This window comes from Anolis sagrei, chromosome 7, assembly GCF_037176765.1.
Source record: "Anolis sagrei isolate rAnoSag1 chromosome 7, rAnoSag1.mat, whole genome shotgun sequence".
Lineage (NCBI taxonomy): Eukaryota > Metazoa > Chordata > Lepidosauria > Squamata > Dactyloidae > Anolis > Anolis sagrei.
In genome coordinates this window covers 24,700,258-24,718,871 of record NC_090027.1, presented here as the reverse complement: position 1 = coordinate 24,718,871, position 18,614 = coordinate 24,700,258, and the positions used below count along the sequence as shown (strand labels likewise).

The 18,614-nt window shown below is 43.5% G+C and overlaps 1 protein-coding gene across 2 annotated transcripts in view; it reads right to left on the bottom strand.

Annotated features, from left to right (window-relative positions):
• Positions 1-388: 388 nt before the first annotated feature.
• The window catches only part of PLAT (plasminogen activator, tissue type), a 44,407-nt gene continuing 26,181 nt past the window's right edge, over positions 389-18,614 (bottom strand). For both annotated transcript variants that reach the window (XM_060787189.2, XM_060787188.2), the window contains 9 exons: positions 18,116-18,290; positions 17,685-17,776; positions 16,667-16,838; positions 16,421-16,506; positions 12,961-13,150; positions 10,002-10,138; positions 9,764-9,904; positions 5,366-5,514; positions 389-2,273 (listed from right to left, as the gene is read on the bottom strand). In XM_060787189.2, the coding sequence (XP_060643172.2) occupies positions 2,115-2,273; positions 5,366-5,514; positions 9,764-9,904; positions 10,002-10,138; positions 12,961-13,150; positions 16,421-16,506; positions 16,667-16,838; positions 17,685-17,776; positions 18,116-18,290 (1,301 nt within the window). In that variant the 3' untranslated portion in view covers positions 389-2,114. The remainder of the gene's footprint in view (positions 2,274-5,365; positions 5,515-9,763; positions 9,905-10,001; positions 10,139-12,960; positions 13,151-16,420; positions 16,507-16,666; positions 16,839-17,684; positions 17,777-18,115; positions 18,291-18,614) is intronic.

Genomic DNA, 18,614 nt, shown 5'->3' with positions numbered 1-18,614 from the left:
TTGTTATGTGCATGATGTGGCATTTCATTTTTGCTGTAGTTTGTAAGCCACCCTGGTTCCCTTCGGGATGAGAAGGGCGGGGTATAAATATAGTAGTAAATAAATAAATAATAATGTGGCCAACGTGCCTGCATGGAGCACCGTTACCTTTCCGCCAAAGCGATACCTATTGATCTACTCACATTTACATATTTTCAAACTGCTAGGTTGGCAAAAGCTGGGGCTAATAGCGGGAGCTCACCCTGCTCCCTGGATTCAAACCACTAACCTTTTAGTCAGCAAGTTCAGCAGCTCAGCGGTTTAACCCTGTTGCGCCACCAGGTATGCTAAATACCAACAAATTCTAAGACAAATTCTATTCAATTAATGTAGTTTAATGCACTGAATACACACAAGAGACATTAAACCAGACTTTTCAAGCATCAGACGATAGCCATTCACGCACAGATTGAAAAATGTCAACATTTTTTCCCCTAAACAAAATATTAAATATTTATTTATTTACAGTATTTATATTCCACCCTTCTCACCCCGCAGGGGACTCTGGGCGGATTACAATGTACATATACAGACAAACATTCAATGCCTTAGACGCACAATACATAAGACAGTCAGAGGCTATTTAACATTCCATTTTTTCGGCCACCAGGGGAGCTGTCGCTTCACCGTCCATCTGCGACACTGATGAAGTACACTTCCACATTTGCCGCATGCTCGCTGATCTTTATGGCCTCGTAAATATAATCTCTCTTTGCAAGGAGAGGGAAATGTGAAAACGATCCAAAAAAGCTGAAACAGCAGCTTAGTTGAAATAAGACTTGTTTGGGTTGAAGTGTGGTCCCCATAAAAAAAAATACGAGGGTTATCCGGAAAGCAAGGTGACAAGATTAAAAATATATATATAAAGAATGAATATATTTTAACTTACATGGATTTTAGCATAGGTATTACATTATTTTTCCACATAATGACCATTGAGTTCAATGCATTTTGTCATCTGTGGGACATGTTTTGGATGCCTGTGTCATAGAAGTCTCCCCTCCGCCTTTTCCAGCCAGTTCATCCCTTTGATTTTTTCCTTGCTGTTGTCAGAAAAGTGTTTTCCACTCAGGTGTTCCTTCAATTGAGCAAACAGATTATAGTCACTGGATGCAAGATGGAGGCTGTGAGAGAGGTAGCTTAAAACATCCCAACCAAAGGAAGTCAACAACTTTTGTGTTGCATGAGTGGTGTGTGGACGTGCATTGTCATGAAGGGGACAAATTGCCACCTTTGGCATCCCACAACATTTGTTTTGGATGGCTCTGTGAAGTTTCTTCCTGGTCTCACAATATATTCCGTACCCATTTTGTCACGTGTTGTCTTCACATTATGTCCTCTCCATAAGCTGAAACAATTTCACGATGAATGTAGCGTATTACAGCTCAAACTTTGCACTTGGAGGGAAACAGAACGAGGACGCTCATCTCTAACCTTCACCACAACGCCAGTTGATGAGCTACTGATGACTAGACCTGCTCGTTCACTTTCGCTGGTTTCCCGCTACACGGCAGTGATGCCAACTTCCCCCGAGAAAATTCCTTGTGAGACCTACGAGCCTTGTAACCTTACTTTCCAGATAACCCTCGTCATTCAATAAATAAAGAGGGCTTTTTGGCAATTCTATTGCCAGAAATCTCTTCAGAGCTTGGAAAGTTTTCTGGGAGGGGGTACTTGAAGATGTGGTTCAAAAAAGGAACTTTTCCAAGCTGTAAGTCTCTTCTGTACCTCGGACCTTGTAATGGCCTTGTTTCTTCATTCTGGGCAGGCCACAAAGTCCAGAATGCTAACCTGCCCTCTTGATGAAATGATCGACCAAAGGTTTGGCTGCCAGATACTTATTTTGGAGCCAGGACATTCAGCATGGCTATAACGTCTATCATGCCTCATCCAGCATGGCCACTTGGGTGATTTTGGAGATGGTAGTCCATAGAAAAGAACTGTCTCCAAACTTTAGCCAAGTGTGCCCCCTCTCACAAATGCCATTGGCTTAGTGGGATTCACGTGAGACCAGTGTCTTGTGCAAGTTCCCCTTCTGCCAAAGAGATCCTGGAGCAAGTGAAGGGCGATGAGGCTCAGGCCTTTGTGTTCTCCTGAATCCAATCCAGATAGCGAACCACATTCGTGTAGACGCCAGGGGTATCTTTCTTCCCGCAGCCCACTCCCCAACTGACGATCCCCACGAGAATCATCCGGTCATCTTTCAGGCAAACCAGAGGGCCTCCAGAGTCTCCCTGCAAGAAAGGAACAAAAACAAAGCAATGAGCAACAGCTCTTCATTTGTATAATTTACTGCAGTCATGCCTATAATATTCCTAGAAAGCCTGGACTATCCTCTAATGCCAATATGATAGAAGTCTTTGCACGCTGATCTACCCTCAATCATCATCATCTTCTCCTTCTTTTTCTGGGGGATTCTCCACTACTTGCCACAAATTGCCTCTTAACAAAAAAGTAATAATTTTAAATGACCATGTGGCATAATTGCTGGCATTCAACCTTCCAAAAGGCAACCCACTTTCTTGAAATGTCATTGCTACATTTTTTTTTCTTCGTGGACTCTGTGAATGCAAACGTGTGGAGTGTCTGCACCTGCGCAGGCCCCAACGGGAAACTTCCCAAGTTTAAAACTGCAAATTTTGGCGGTAGCCACACTTATCTGAAGAGTAGTCAGTCTGCGTGCACATGACATTTAAAATTTAAAATTGAAACTAAATATATAAGAATGGCTAATAAATTGAAATCCAAGACAGTTTTTTTTCTGCTGATTCCGATGAAATTAATTTTAACATTATGGATGCAAAATCCAGTCAAACGAAGTGAATCAAAGAGTACACAAAATATGTCGAGAGCATTGTGACTAATATTCGGACTGCAAAAATTTCCATGTAAACAAAGATACGGACTTGAAATTTTGACCAAGCATGATGCTTGGGCTGGACATCATACTGCCAGATTTGCAACTATCCAGCATCTATAGCCGCCCTGCAGGATCTCTTCAAATTTGGCAAATGGTAAAATCTACCAAAGTTCAAAGTCAATTATTAAAAAAGAGTCTACCTGAATATGCTTGTAAACAGTATCACCTGAAAGAGAGAATTTTGCTCTACAAGACTGATATGTTTTTGTTTTGCAATGCAACCATTAAGCATCCATTTACTCATGTCAATGTATGTTATAGTTTGTGTATGTATGCATTATATTTTATGCATCCTCATGGTCTTGCTAGTTCATTTTATTGGCCGGTAAGACACAATACATGCTGGATTCCAAGAGGATGCATAAATGTACAAAATATATCGTAATTTGACCTAGGTAAATGGATACTTAATGGTGCTCTGGCTAAAATCTGAATGAAACTTTGGATAGCATAGGGAAGGTTGAACACTCCTGTGATGTTTATTTTGCAGTCTGTGCCCCGTTCAAAAGATTTCATGTCCCTGTGATCATTGGATTTTGGAAAATTTGGCTTGTAGAAAGAAGGGTTAGGAAATAAAGCTTCAGTGAAGAACCCTTTTCCCCATAATAATAACTCTTCCAGGAGTGAACTTCTCTTCTGAGGGATAGCTTTCTCTCACTTCCTGTTATCTCAGCCCCGTTCTTAACTTGGGGACCATCCGTAACTGATATACCACAATGTGTAAAATGGAATAAATATTCAACAAAAAGGAACAGATGGAAACAGAAAAATATGGGAGTATGGAAGTTCTATGAAGTGGGATGAATTTGGTATGATTTCATGCACCTTTTTGCACTTTTTCTAACACACAAAGTACCCAAATCGTGACCAATGCTTTAAAAATTTAGGGGAGGGGATTGTGATATACCAGTTACAGTGGGGCCACAGTGACGCAACAGGTTAAACTGTTCAACTGTTCAATCTGCTGGCCTAAAGCTGTGAGACGGGATCAGCTCCTGCTGTTAGCACTAACTCTTGCAAACCTAGCAGTTCGAAAAAATGCAAATGTGAGTAGTTCACATTTGCGGGAAGGAAATAAAGGAAATAAATAACATGACCAGGAGGTGCGACCGTACCTCGTGAAGTCGGATCTGGCCAGGATGGTCCATGCCTTAGTCACCTCCACACTGGATTACTGTAATACACTCTATGTGGGGCTGCCCTTGAAAACGGCCCGGAAATTTCAACTGGTACAATGGGCGGCAGCCAGGTTACTAACTGGTGAGACTTACAGGGAGTGGTCAAACCCCCTGTTTAAGGAGCTCCATTGGCTGCCGTTCATCTTCCAATGCAAGGTGCAGGTTCTTACCTACAGAGCCCTGAATGGTTTGGGACCCACCTATCTACGTGACCACATTTCTGTGTACGAACCCACACGATCTCTTCAATCATCCGGAGAGGCCCTGCTCACGCTCCTGCCTCCCTTACAGGCGCCATTGGTGGGGACGAGGGAGAGGGCCTACTCAGTGGTGGCCCCCCGACTCTGGAACTCGCTTCCAAAGGATATCAGGCATGCGCCAACATTGGCAGTCTTTAAGAGGAGCCTGAAAACGTGGCTATTCCAGTGTGCCTTCCCGGAATAAAGGAATAACTCCCAGCAAAATGTCCTTACAAATGCACTTTAACTATTGGGTTGTGTTGGACTGTACCCCTCACTTTTTAAAACCCTCGCTTTTTTGAAAACCCTCTTATGAGATATATCCTATCTTGTCATACCCAGCATTATTTTTTAAATTTTAAATCATTACATCTCGCCTGGCAATAAGCTTTTGAATCCTGTGTGTTATTCTTATATGTGATTTATATTATTTTGTATTGCTTTGTATTGTTGTTATTGCTTTTCTGTTGTGATGTGTTGTTGGGCTTGGCCTCATGTAAGCCGCTCCCGAGTCCCTTGGGGAGATGGTGGTGGGGTATAAATAAAGTATTATTATTATTATTATTATTATTATTATTATTATATAGCTGTCTATGGAGAACAGGCTCCTTGTCTTGGAAATGGAACAAGAGCACCACCCCATGGCCAGAATTGAGCTCCGCCTTCAGAAAGGGGAAATCTTTATCTTTGCTCTGTGTTATTTGTATGTCATTGCTATTCCATTGAATTAAAGGCATTGAATGTTTGCCTATCTGTGTATGTTGAAATCCGCTCTGAGTCCCGTCAGGGAGATAGAGCAGAATATAAATAAAGTGGTATTATTATTATTGGTTGGGTGACAAAAGTTGGATCTAAGAGCCGTATGCGTCTGCATACGGCTCTTAGATCCAACTTTTGTCACCCAACCAACTTTTGTCACCCATAAGCCACCCTCTGCCCATCCATGCTCTTAATAAGGAGATTTTTAAAGATGCTGGAAGTGGGTTTACCTTGCAGGCGTCATCCAGCTGCCTGGTGTCTCCTGCACAGAGCATGTTCTCAGTGACAGTCCTGTTATGAAGTTGTTCGGGTGTGCAGAGGTTGTCTGGATACAGTCTCACGTGCCCTTCCTTCAGGCGCTCCGAGAAGAAAGCAGAAACTGTTGAGAGAAAGGGAAGGTGAGTTATCGAGGAATGCTTTTGCTTACAGGGGAGCGATTTTCTGACGTTTTGAGGACTTTCTCTATGTCCACTACACACACACTATATCTTTAAAGAATAAGGCTCTTTGGATCCTTTACAGCAGAGTTTCTCAACCTAGGGGTCGGGACCCCTGTAGGAGGGGTCGCCAAAGACTATCAGAAAACACAGTATTTTCTGTTCATCGTGGAGGTTCTGTGTCAGACGTTTGGCCCAATTGTATAATTGGTGGGGTTCAGAATGCTACTTCATCATTGCATTCCTCCAGTTGGCCATCGAGGAGGAAGAGGAAGAAGAAGAGGAGAAGAGACACTGCTGCAGTTTCTCCTCTTCTTCCTTCTCTTCCTCCTTGAGGGCCAGCTGGAGAAGGAAGAGGAGGAGAAGCACAGCGCCCCTTCTCTTCTTCCTTCTCCCCCTCCTCGAGGGCCAGTTGGAAGAGGAGCAAGAAGAGGAGAAACAGCGGCAGCGGCCCCTGCGTGCCCTCCATGGTTTCTCCTCTTCTTCCTCCTCTTCTTCCTTCATGGCCAGCTGGAGGAGGAGAAGGATTGTGGGAAGAGGAGTAGCCGACCTGGAGTGCCTGGCAGTTTGGCTGGCACAGGGGCCGGCAGCCATTTTGTAGAGGGAACTGGGTTAACCGAGGTGCCTTCGCAACCCCCGAAAAATGGCCCAACGACCCCCCTGGTGGTCGCGACCCCCAGGTTGAGAACCGCTGCTTTAAAGGAACAGTAAAAGTGTGGAAAAAAGGAAAGAAGTTAAATCCAGGCAATAAGAATAAGATGGCAAATTAATTATAACAATGTAACAATGATCTCAATGAAATTATAGGCAGAACATTGAGATTAATTGAAAGTAGAGGGAAAAGGTTAGTGGAAGATTTGTATACAGAGGATGGAAACCCTGTAGAACAGAAAGAAATTCAGAAGTAGATTGGGTCAGGGAACTGGATTCAAAGATGGGCTATAAGACAGGAAATTTTTAGACGGAGGGAAAAATTAGAGAACAGGATAGTCCTTTTGAGAAGGTGATTAGGAAATGTTTGAGGAGAAGAAAGTGGCAGGAGATCTGTATGAACAAATCATAACAGTAAAAGAAGAAATAATAGAGGACATTTTTCAAACATGGAGAATGGACATGGAAATTGAGAGGGAGGACATCCAAAGGGAAATAAGTAATATAGCAAAAGAAAAGTATCATGTATTACGGGAAGCAAGAAGGAAAATGTTACAAAAATGGTACAGAACTCCTTCACAACTTTCACGCTTTGTACCAGGGATCAAGGATAGGTGTTGGCATGGCTGTCAACAAAGAGGGGTGTTTAATCATGTAATATGGGAATGTGATCAAGTGCAAGAATACTGGAGAATGACTGAAGGAGAAATCAATTGAATGTTAAATTTACAAACAGTAATAGGTAATAGAAATGTACTACATGCATGGATAACAGGAGTGAAGAATATACAAAAGGAAAAAATTGGTCGACAAATTAATAGCATGTACACAAATTGTTTTAGTGAGGGGTTGGAAAGATAAAACAAAAGGACATTGACTAATTGGTATAACTATATAGTTAATATGTTAAATGTGGACATAATAAATTGCAAATGGAATAATACAGATAAAATTGAAAAGGTTACAATAACTAAGAGAATGTGGGAACCAGTTAGGAATTATTTAGAGAATGTGTTAAGATGTGGAGTAGAAAAATTAAGACTGAGATATTTCAAATGTAACTTCTGTAGTTTGATGTATAAATTGCATGTACAAGGAGGGGAGGATGGGAGTGGGAAAAACAATAAAACAACATTTTTTAAAAAAAGGAAAAGCACGGCACAGATATTTGAAAACGAGAAGGGGATTTTTCAGAAAGCTTAGGATGGGATGAGTGGAGAGCCATGTCTTGGGGGACTCAGACATGCTGTAATAGAAGGCAGATGCCGTTCTGGTGTAAACACCATTACACAGGCCAATTAATAACTAGATAGGAATCTAACTCACTGAACTTTTCTTCTAAATCAAATCCAGGAAAGGAGATAAGTTTATTTAGGGTTGATTTATCACCAAGACATTTTTTTCCAGAACCACAAAACGAAATCTAGGAGGTGGCAATTTCTATTCTAACACGGGTCAACCTGAATGCTAGCAAGTACAAAAGCCAAACTGAAGCTGCCCCCTTCCCAAACAAAGTCCATTTAGAGGTAAAGCAGTGTTCCTCAACCTCCTCTTAATACAGTTCCCAATGCTGTGGTCACCCCAACCATAAAATTATTTTCGTTGCTACTGCATAGCTATAATCTTGCTACGATTATGAATTGTCATGTAAATATCTGATATGCAAGATGTATTTTCATTCACTGGACCAAATTTGGCACAAATACCCAATATGCCCGAATGTGAATACTGGTGGAGTTTGGGGAAAATAGACTTGACATTTGGGAATTGTAGTTGCAGGGATTTATAGTTCACCTACTATCAAAGAGCATTCCGAACTCCAACAACAATAGAATTGGACCAAACATCTCACACAGAACCCCCATGAGAAGCACTGAGGTAAAGGTTAGTCGTGTCCAACTCTGGAAGGTGGTGCTCATCTCCATTTCAAAGCCGAAGAGCCAGCGTTATCCGTAGACACATCCAAGGTTATGTGGCTGGCATGACTCCACAGAGCTCCGTTACCTTCCCGCAGAAGCAGTACCTACCGATCTACTCCCATTTGCATGTTTTCAAACTACTAGGTTGGCAGGAGCCGGGGGCTAACAGCAGGAGCTCACCCTGCTCCCTGGATTTGAACCGCCAACCTTTCAGTCAGCAAGTTCAGCAGCTCAGCAGTTTAACCTGCAGCACAACTAGGGAGCCCAAACAAAGGCTACTACAAAGCAAAGTCAAGCAGTATTACAATACTGCTCATAGTATTGTGAAGTTATGATAACATGTTGGCGTCCAGGAAAGCTCAAATATATGCATTCCTTTTAATGCAGTCTGTTATTGATCTTGTTTCGTTTGCCTGAACTATATTTGTTTTGCACACTACAGCAGTGTTTCCAAACCTGGGGGGTGAGACCACTGGAGTGGGTGCCAGAGGAGTCACCAAAAACAAACAGAAAACACAGCATTTTCTGTTGGTCATGGGGGTTCTGTGTGGGAAGTTTGGCCCAATTCTATCATTGGTGGGGTTCAGAATGCTCATTGATTGTAGGTGAACTATAAATCCCAGCAATTACAACTCCCAAATGTCAAGGTCAGTGTTCACATTTGGGCATATTGAGTATTTGTGCCAAGTTTGGTCCACACCTATGATTGTTTGAGTCCACAGTGCTCTTTGGATGTAGGTGAACTACAACTCCAAAAAACAAGGTGCCCACAAACCCTTCCAGTATTTCCTGTTGGTCATAGGAGTTCTGTGTGCTAAGTTTGGTTCAATTCCATCGTTGGTGGAGTTCAGAATGCTCATTGATTGTAGGTGAACTATAAATCCCAGCAACTACAACTCTCAAATGACAAAATCAAGCCCCCCAACAACCCCACCAGTATTCAAAATTGGGCGTACCGGGTGTTTGTGCCAAAATTGGTCTAGTGAATGAAAATACATCCTGCATAGCAGATATTTACATTATAAAATTTGGTGATGGATCTGGGCATTGTATGTTTTTACCCTGTTTCCCCTTCCCTTCTACTCCCTCACCCATATTGTGCTTCAGTAGTTATATTTATATTTTTAATGTACCAAACATACTAAGTTTGTATGAAAATGTGACTCTATTTCCTGTGCTGGTGAATGACCGAAATAAATGATTTGATTTGATTACAATACATAACAGAAGCAAAATTAGTTATGAAGCAGCAACAAAAATAATTTTGTGGTTGTGCATCACACCAATATGTATTAAGGGGTCACGGCATTAGGAAAGTTGAGAACCACTGCACTAGAGGGATGGGTAGCACTAGGTCAGTTTTTACCTTCTACTCTGTTTCTACTTCCAATGTGGAGAAGTCCCCAAATACAGGTTGATTCTTACAGGTGGAGTCATATAGCAACAACCTATACGACCACCTCGGCCTAAAGCAGGCATGGCCAAACTTCGGCTCTCCAGGTATTTTGGACTTCGACTCCTATCGGCTGTTAAGAATTGTGGGATTTGAAGTCCAAAACACCCGGAGAGCTGAAGTTTACCCATGCCTGTACTAAAGCATAATTTAGAGTCCTGTGCTTACATTCCTCGTGTTTGCCGTAACCGGAGACTTCACATTCAGTCCATTCGGGCAGCTTGAGCCCAGGATCAGGGAGGCAGGCTGGGCGAACTGACTCAGTTTCTTCTGCACACTCTTCAGATACGGATTTCAGCTTCAGCAGTGCTGGCAAACAAAGAAGAAGCAAAGGAGAGTGAAGGCCAAGAACCTGGAAATGGCGTCCGCAAGCCCACAAACACGGAAGCAGGAGGGAAGGCCTTACCAATGTCGTTGTCAAACGTTGAAGGAGCAAACTCTTTATGCAAGATGAATTTCTCCACTTGGAACACCTGTTCGGTATTTTCAGGCTTCACTCGGGAAGTCCTGCCCAACACAACTTTGAGGCGGCTGGTTACAGTGCTGCAAAACAGAAAAGCACTTTGGAGGCTACTTGTGAAGTAAGAAGCTTGTCATAGAATTATAGAATCAAAGAGTTGGAAGAGACCTCATGGGCCATCCAGTCCAACCCCCACCAAGAAGCAGGAATATTGCATTCAAATCACCCCTGACAGATGGCCATCCAGCCTCTGTTTAAAAGCTTCCAAAGAAGGAGCCTCCACCACACGCCGGGGCAGAGAGTTCCACTGCTGAACGGCTCTCTGTGTCATTCTCATTGCTACTATGCAAGAGTGACAAGTCACACTTTTTTTTGGTTGGCTTCTGTGTTGTATACGCTGACGAATGGGCTTATTAACAAAAGACACTCCCCATAAATGTATAGCAGAGTAACTTATTAGAAGCAGTGTGATTCAGCACCAGTAGCCCAAAGTGATAAAAAGAACAAAAAGCATGCAGACCAATGTTATCTCTACCTTAGGAGGCCTTTCTTTGTCATAAAATAATATGGTTGCACTATTTACAAAAACAAGGTTTCCATAACATATATATTTCCTTCTTTGCTTCCACGCTGGGCTTCTTTCTCATGCAGATCATAGAATCATAGAGTTGGAAGAGACCTCATGGGCCATCCAGTCCAACTCCCTGCCAAGAAGCAGGAATATTGCATTCAAAGCACCCCCGACAGATGGCCATCCAGCCTCTGTTTAAAAGCTTCTAAGGAAGAAGCCTCCACCACACTCCAGGGCAGAGAGTTCCACTGCTGAACAGCTCTCACAGTCAGGAAGTTCTTCCTAATGTTCAGATGGAATCTCCTTTCTTGTAGTTTGAAGCCATTGTTCCGCGTCCTACTCTCTAGGGCAGGGGTCCTCAAACTTTTTAAACAGAGGGCCAGGTCATAATCCCTCAAACTGTTGGAGGGCCGGATTATAATTTGACAAAAAAAAAAACAACAACCATGAATGAATTCCTATGCACACTGCACATATCTTATTTGTAGTGCAAAAAACACTTAAAATACAATAATTAAAATGAAGAACATGAATGAATTCCTATGCACACTGCACGTATCTTATTTGTAGTGCAAAAAAAAAAACCACTTAAAAGCAATACAATAATTAAAATGAAGAACAATTTTAACAAATATAAACTTATTAGTATTTCAATGGGAAGTGTGGACCTGCTTTTGGCTGATAGGATTGTTGTTGTTGTTGTTATTGTTGTTGTTGTTGTGTGCTTTCAAGTCGTTTCAGACTTAGGTTGACCCTGAGCGAGGGCTGGGCAAATGACCTTCGAGGGCCATATCCGACCCCCGGGCCATAGTTTGAGGACCCCTGCTCTAGGGCATCAGAAAACAAGCTTGCTCCCTCCTCCCTATGACTTCCTCTCACATATTTATACATGGCCATCATGCCTCCTCCCACACTGAACTTACACAGAAGTTTCACACAGTAGCTTTTTACACACAGCAGCCTTCACACATAAGGCCTTCAACCTGGGGCTTCTCTCACACCAAAGCTTCTCACACCAGGCCCTCACACACTGAGGCCTTTCTCTCAGAGAGGCCTTCTCACACTTCTCTACCTCAGACTGAGGCATCTCTCACACTGAGGTGAACTAAGTAGCTTTTTACACACAGCAGCCTTCATATTGGAGCTTTACACACAAGGTCTTCAACCTGGGGCTCCTCTCACAGAAGCTTTCTCACACCAGGCCTTTCTACACCAGACCTCCACACTGAGGCCTACTATGAGGCCTACCTCAGGCCTTCCCACTGAGGCCTACTAAGCTACAGGCACACTTGCTTATATAGAACTATAGTTTTTGCTGAGTCATTACATCCATTTAACCCTTTCAGTGCTTTGTCGAAGGCTTTCATGGCTGGAATCACTAAGTTCTTGTGGGTTTTTTCGGGCTATATGGTCATGTTCTAGAGGCATTTTCTTCTGACGTTTTGCCTGCATCTATGGCAAGCATCCTCAGAGGTAGTGAGGTCTGTTGGAGTTAGGAAAATGGGTTTATATACCTGTGGAATGACTGGGGTGGGGCAAAGAGGTCTTCTCTGCTGGAGCTAGGTGTGAATGTTTCAACTGACCACCTTCATCAGCATTCAATTTCAACAGACAATTTCAACAGAAAGGAGGAGACCATGAAAATGAACAAAATCTGGCTACCAGTATTAAAAAACTCTAAAATTACAACAGCAAAACAGCAGAGAGGAAACAACCAGGCACATCTTAACACCTCTCAACAAAAGATTCCCCCAGGCTCAGCCAGGCCTTCAAATGCTAATGAAGGTGGTCAGTTGAAACATTCATACCTAGCTCCAGCAGAGAAGAGCTCTTTGCCCCACCCCAGTCATTCCAGATATATAAACCTATTTTCCTAACTCCAATAGACCTCACTACCTCTGAGGATGCTTGCCATAGATGCAGGCGAAACGTCAGGAGAAAATGCCTCTAGAACATGGCCATATAGCCCGAAAAAACCCACAAGAACCTACTTTCAGTGCTTGACTCACATTTTTTGTAATTAAAAATACCTAGTTAATTTTTAATATTTCTAACAATATAACCCTTGGGAATATATCTCCAACAAGGCCCCTTCCAAAGTCTATTTTGGCAGAGAATAAATAAAGATGACAAAAACAACAATTCCCAGAAGCCTCCAGCCAGCATAACCAATTTCTGAGAACCGTTCTCCAAAAGTAATTTTTCCAAACTCAGATCCAAATCAGTTACCAATGACAGCACTCTCAGTCATTAGATGAGCAGGTTGCCTTTGCTTTCAAATGACTTCAAGGCTGGCAGGAAGTCCGAAGCAGACGCACAGGAAATTTCCCTTACTTCTGTTCTAAGCAGTGGGCAGCTGAGAGGACCCAGCAGGAACTGATCAGAATCCCTCCACAGATAAAGCCGTCCGCTTGCCGGGACCTGATGAAAATGGCCGCCTGCCACGGGTGGGACTGTATGTGCGAGAAGAGGCCTCCTTTGATCCGGAACTGGGCCACTTGCTGTCTTCTCAATCCACAGGTGGCTGCAGGTTGCAAAGGCAGGTGGAAGAGGGAAGAATATAGAGAAAGAACTATGATCTGCTGGCCATGGCTGGCATCCTATTAGTGACATAGAATCATAGAGTTAGGAGAGACCCCAAGGCTCATTTGGTCAGGCAAGAAAAGCACAATCAAAGCAGCCCCAACAGATGACCATCCTGTTGGGCGAGTGGGCTTATTAACAAAAGACCCTCCTCATAAATGCACAGCAAAGTAACTTATTAGCAGCAGCGTGACCCAGCACTAGTAGCCAAAAGTGACAAAAAGAACAAAAACACACAGACCAATGTTATCTGTATGGACATGGTCCAGTTTATTTTTTATTTTTTAAATTATTACATTTGGCCTGGCCATAGGTTATTAAATCCTTGTGTGTTATTGTTTATTGGTTTATATGTGATTTATATTAATTGTATTGTATTTATTGTTTTTGTTGATTGCTTTTGTTTATTGCTGTACTGTTGGGCTTGGCCTCATGTAAGCAGCTCCAAGTCCCTTGGGGAGATGGTGGCGGGGTATAAAGTTATTATTATTATTATTATTATTATTATTATTATTATTATAGGAGCCCCCGGTGGCACAGTGGGTTAAACCCCTGTGCTGGCAGGACTGAAGACCGACAGGTCACAGGTTCGAATCGGGGGAGAGGCGGATGAGCTCCCTCTATCAGCTCCAGCTCCTCATGCGGGGACATGAGAGAAGCCTCCCACAAGGATGATAAAACATCAAATCATCCGGGCGTCCCCTGGGCAACGTCCTTGCAGACGGCAAATTCTCTCACACCAGAAGCGACTTGCAGTTTCTCAAGTCACTCCTGACACGACAAAAAAAATAAAAAAATAAAATTATTATTATCATCATCATCATCATCATCTCTTCCTTAGGAGGCTTTTCTTTGTAGTAAAATAATATGGTTGCACTATTTACAAGAATATTAACACAAATAACGTTATTTATATTTCCTTCTTTGCTTCCTGGGGTTCTTTCTCATGCAGATAAACAGCTTCACTCTCACAGAGCCCCTTCTCGCACTAAACTTACACAGGAGCTTCACACAGTAGCTTTTTACACACAGCAGCCTTCACACTGGAGCTTTACACATGAGGACTTCAACTTGGGGCTTCTCTCAGCGAAGCCTTCTCACACACTGAGGCCTACCTCAAACTGAGGCCTACCTCAAACTGAGGGCAACTAACACGAGGCATACTAAGCTACAGGCACGCCTGCTTATATTGAACTACAGCTTTTGCTGAGTCCCTGCATCCATTTAACCCTGTCAGTGCTTGACTCACATTTTTGTAATTAAAAATACCTAGTCAATTTTTAATATTTCTGACACATCCAGCCTCTGCTTAAAAGCCTCCAAGGAAGGAGCCTCCAACACACTCTGAGGCAAAGAGTTCAACTGCTGAACAGCTCTTCTAATGGTCCTTCATTGCTTCCACGCTGGGATTCTTCCTCATGCTTCGCTTTCACAGAGCTTCCTTTTACATAGAACTTACACTGGAGCTTTACACACAGCTTTACACGCGAGGCCTTCAACCCAGGGCTTCTCTTACCAAAGCTTCTCACACCAGGCCTTCTCACACTCTGCCTTCTCACAGATTAAGACCTACCTCACACAGAGGCTTCTCTCACAGACTAAGGCCTAACAGACTGACACCTTTTTCCCACTGAGGTATACCTCAGACTGACAGCTACTAAGCTACAGGTACGCCTGCTTATACAGAACTGCAGCTTTTGCGGAGTCATTGCATCCACTTAACCCTTTCAGTGCTTGACTTACATTTTTCCTAATTAAAAATACCTAGTTAATTTTGAATATTTCTGACAAGGTATACCACATGGAAAGCTAAATGGTTATTCCTTCTAAACCAGACATCTTCAACCTGTCGACCTCTAGGTGTTTTGGACTTCAGCCTCCAGAATTTATGACCATTGTACAAGCTGGAAATAGGGCCTTCTGTGAATTGGAGGCCCAAATACCTGGAAATCCAGGTATTAAAGTTTCAAGCCACATATCCACTGGTACCTTTGCAGGCCCAGTAAGTGGTTGAAGCTTAATCCAGACAAGACAGAGGTCCTCCTGGTCAGTGGTGTGGCCGACCGGCGTATTGGGTGGCAACCTGTGCTCGACGGGGTTACACTCCCCCTGAGGGCACAGGTCCATAGCTTCAGCTTCCAGAATTGATGACCATTTTACAAGCTGGAAATAGGGCCTTCTGTGAATCCAGGTTGGGGGTCCTCCTGGACTCAACGCTGTCACTTGATGCTCAGGTGTTGGCGGTGGCCGGGAGGGCCTTTGCACAACTTAAACTTGTGCACCAGCTGCAACCATACCTCGTGAAGTCTGACTTGGCCAGCGTGGTCCACGCCTTGGTTACATCCAGATTGGACTATTGCAATGTACTCTACGTGGGGCTGCCCTTGAAGACGGCCCGGAAGATCCAACTGGTACAACAGGTGGCAGCCAGGCTCCTTACTGGAGAAAACTATAGGGAGCATACAACGCCCCTTTTAAAACAGCTTCACTGGCTGCCAATAAGTTGCTGAGCCAAATTCAAGGTGCAGGTTATGATCTATAAAGCCGTAAACAGTTTGGGCCCCGCCTATCTTCACTATCGCATCTCCCGATACGAACTGGCATGAACTTTAAGATCTTCCGGGGAGGCCCTCCTTTCAATCCCACCACCGTCACAAGCACGGTTGGTGAGGATGAGAGAGAGGGCCTTCTCGGTGGTGGCCCCATGCCTCTGGAATGCCCTTCCTAGAGAAATAAGACAGGCCCCATCCCTCCCCTCCTTTCATAAGAGCCTGAAGACTCTTATGAAAGGAGAGTCCTTTCATAAGAGTCTTCAACAAACCTTTGAGAACGACTAGTTTTAGCTCAGCCCCAGATACTGTTGAAATTGGCCATATCTTCGTCTTCCAATTACCCAGGTCACTCTCTTCTCTTAGGCCCTGGAAATGTACAGCCATAGACTCTACCTAATTTCCCAGGCCCTCTAAAATTGCCCAGCCCGGCCTTTTTAAACTGCCTTGATCAGGCATGATTATTTTAAATATATGTGCTATTGTGGTTTTAATGCTTATATTGTCTTGTTAATTTTATGTTTATGCCGTTTTTCTTGTATGTATTGATTATGTTACTTGGAAACCACTCTGAGTCCCCTTGGGGAGATAGAGCGGAATATAAATAAAGTTTTGTTGTTGTTGGCTTCTGCGCTTGAGAAGAAAGAGAAGATACCACTTACAACAGACTGGTACGTCACAATATTCCCACTTGAGCTGCCTGCCCTTGAGAACATGGCACCATGGCTGGGTGTCATTGTCAGGATTCCTGCAAAGAGAAGCAAAAGTGGATTGTTTTAGAGTTTAACCCAGGGCTGGGCAAACTTTGGTCAGGTGTTTTGGACTTCAGCTGAAGTCCAAAACACCTGGAGGGCCAAAGTTTGCTCATGTCTAATTTAACTAAAGGATAAAGGAAAGGATCTCCTTACCGGCAGAAGTTGTGGCTCCCAAGGCCGAGCTGCTGTGCATTAATGTTTAAAGCAGTGTAGACTTTTTTGGCAATGATCTGGGAGTCCCATCTCAGGCAAGTGGCACCCGAGCGTGTGTGGCTGTACCCACCTCTGTAGTCTGTGCCCCTTCCAGAAAAACACGTATGCTTTTCTGTGACAGAGAAATTTAAAAAAAAAACGTTGAATCAATTCCAATATCAGTTCCATTGTAATAATTGCCCTAACCTTAAAAGTCCCTCTGGTGGCCTGGTTAAACCGCTGAGCTGCTGAACTTGCTGACCAGAAGGTTGGCGGTTTGAATCTGGGGAGGGGGGTGAGCTCCCGCTGTTAGCCCCAGCTTCTACCAACCTAGCAGTTCAAAAAAATGTGAGTAGATCAACAGGTACCGCTCAGGCAGGAAGGTAACGGCACTCCATACAGTCATGCCAGTCCCTCTTGTGGCCTGGTTAAACCATTGAGCTGCTGAACTTGCTGACCACAAGATTGGTGGTTCGAATCTGGGGAAGGGGTGAGCTCCCACTGTTAGCCCCAACTTCTCCCAACCTAGCAGTTCAAAAAAATGTGAGTAGATCAACAGGTACTACTCAGGCCGGAAGGTAACGGCACTCCATACAGTCATGCCAGTCCCTCTGGTGGCCTGGTTAAACTGCTGAGCTGCTGAACTTGCTGACCAGAAGGTTGGCGGTTCGAATCTGGGGAGGGGGTGAGCCCCCACTGTTAGTCCCAGCTTTTGCCAATCTAGCAGTTCAAAAAAATGTGAGTAGATCAACAGGTACGGCTCAGGCAGGAAGGTAACGGCACTCCATACAGTCCTGCCAGGCACATGACCTTGGAGGTGTCAAGGGGAAACCTTTACTAAAGGGCGAAACCCAACTGCCACTGCCCTGACGTCCATGACAATTGCCATGACCTTGAGTTATAGAAACTAGCCTTACTCTACTGTCTAACGCTGTCCCACTCAAAAATATTCCCAATGCAAGCTGGGCCTTAAACCTACTGTCAGAGCAGGAAGGGATGCTGCAGTGTTCCCAGGTATATTTTCTCCCTTTGTAACTGTGGCACCAGGGCTTGTGGTCCTTATCTGGGTTCCTAAAGAGAGAAGAAGAAAAATATGTATTCTTATGCAATAAGTATTTTGCCAGACTCACTCAAGTTTCTGGGGGGGAAAAATGAAATAAGATGCAAAATGTTAGGAATGCCCAAATAAATGCATTTCGTACAATGATATATATATAAACATACAGATACATACACGCGCGCACACACGCACACACAGACACACTGAGATTCTAGATAGACGGGGAAAGGAAGGGGCCTGTTAGGAATTGTAGGACGTCCAGGTGCAGATTTCGATACAAGAAAACATCATGTTAAAAGAAAGTGAATGGTCAAGTTTGGATGCAAAGAAAAAGTGGTCCATTTTCTCACCGGCAATAGTTATGGTTGCCAATCCCCAGCACCATGGCATTTGGCCGGCGTGCGTTGTGCCGCTTATTGATCAAGGCGCTGTTGTTCCAGTTTAAGCAGTTGGCTCCTGTCTCTGTGATGCTCCACATCCCACGGTAGGTTTCTCCTGCATCCTGGTAGCAAGTAGCTTTGGTGTCTGAATTAAAGGTGGCAAAGAAGTAGTGTCAGTACCGTCCTCTTTTCTCAATTCCCCGGTCATTGGCTTTTGCAAAATTTCATAGGGAAATTCTGTTAGGTTTTTTGGGCTGTATGGCCATGGTCCAGAAGTACTCTCTCCTGACATTTCGCCTGCTTCCCTGTTTTTGAATGTTGTTCTTTATTTATTGTTATGATTTTAGAGGTTTTTTAAATACTGGTAGCCAGATTTTGTTCATTTATGGTTTCTTCCTTTTTGTTGAAATTGTCCACATGCTTGTGGATTTCAGTGGCTTCTCTTTCAGTGGCCAATTGAAACATTCAT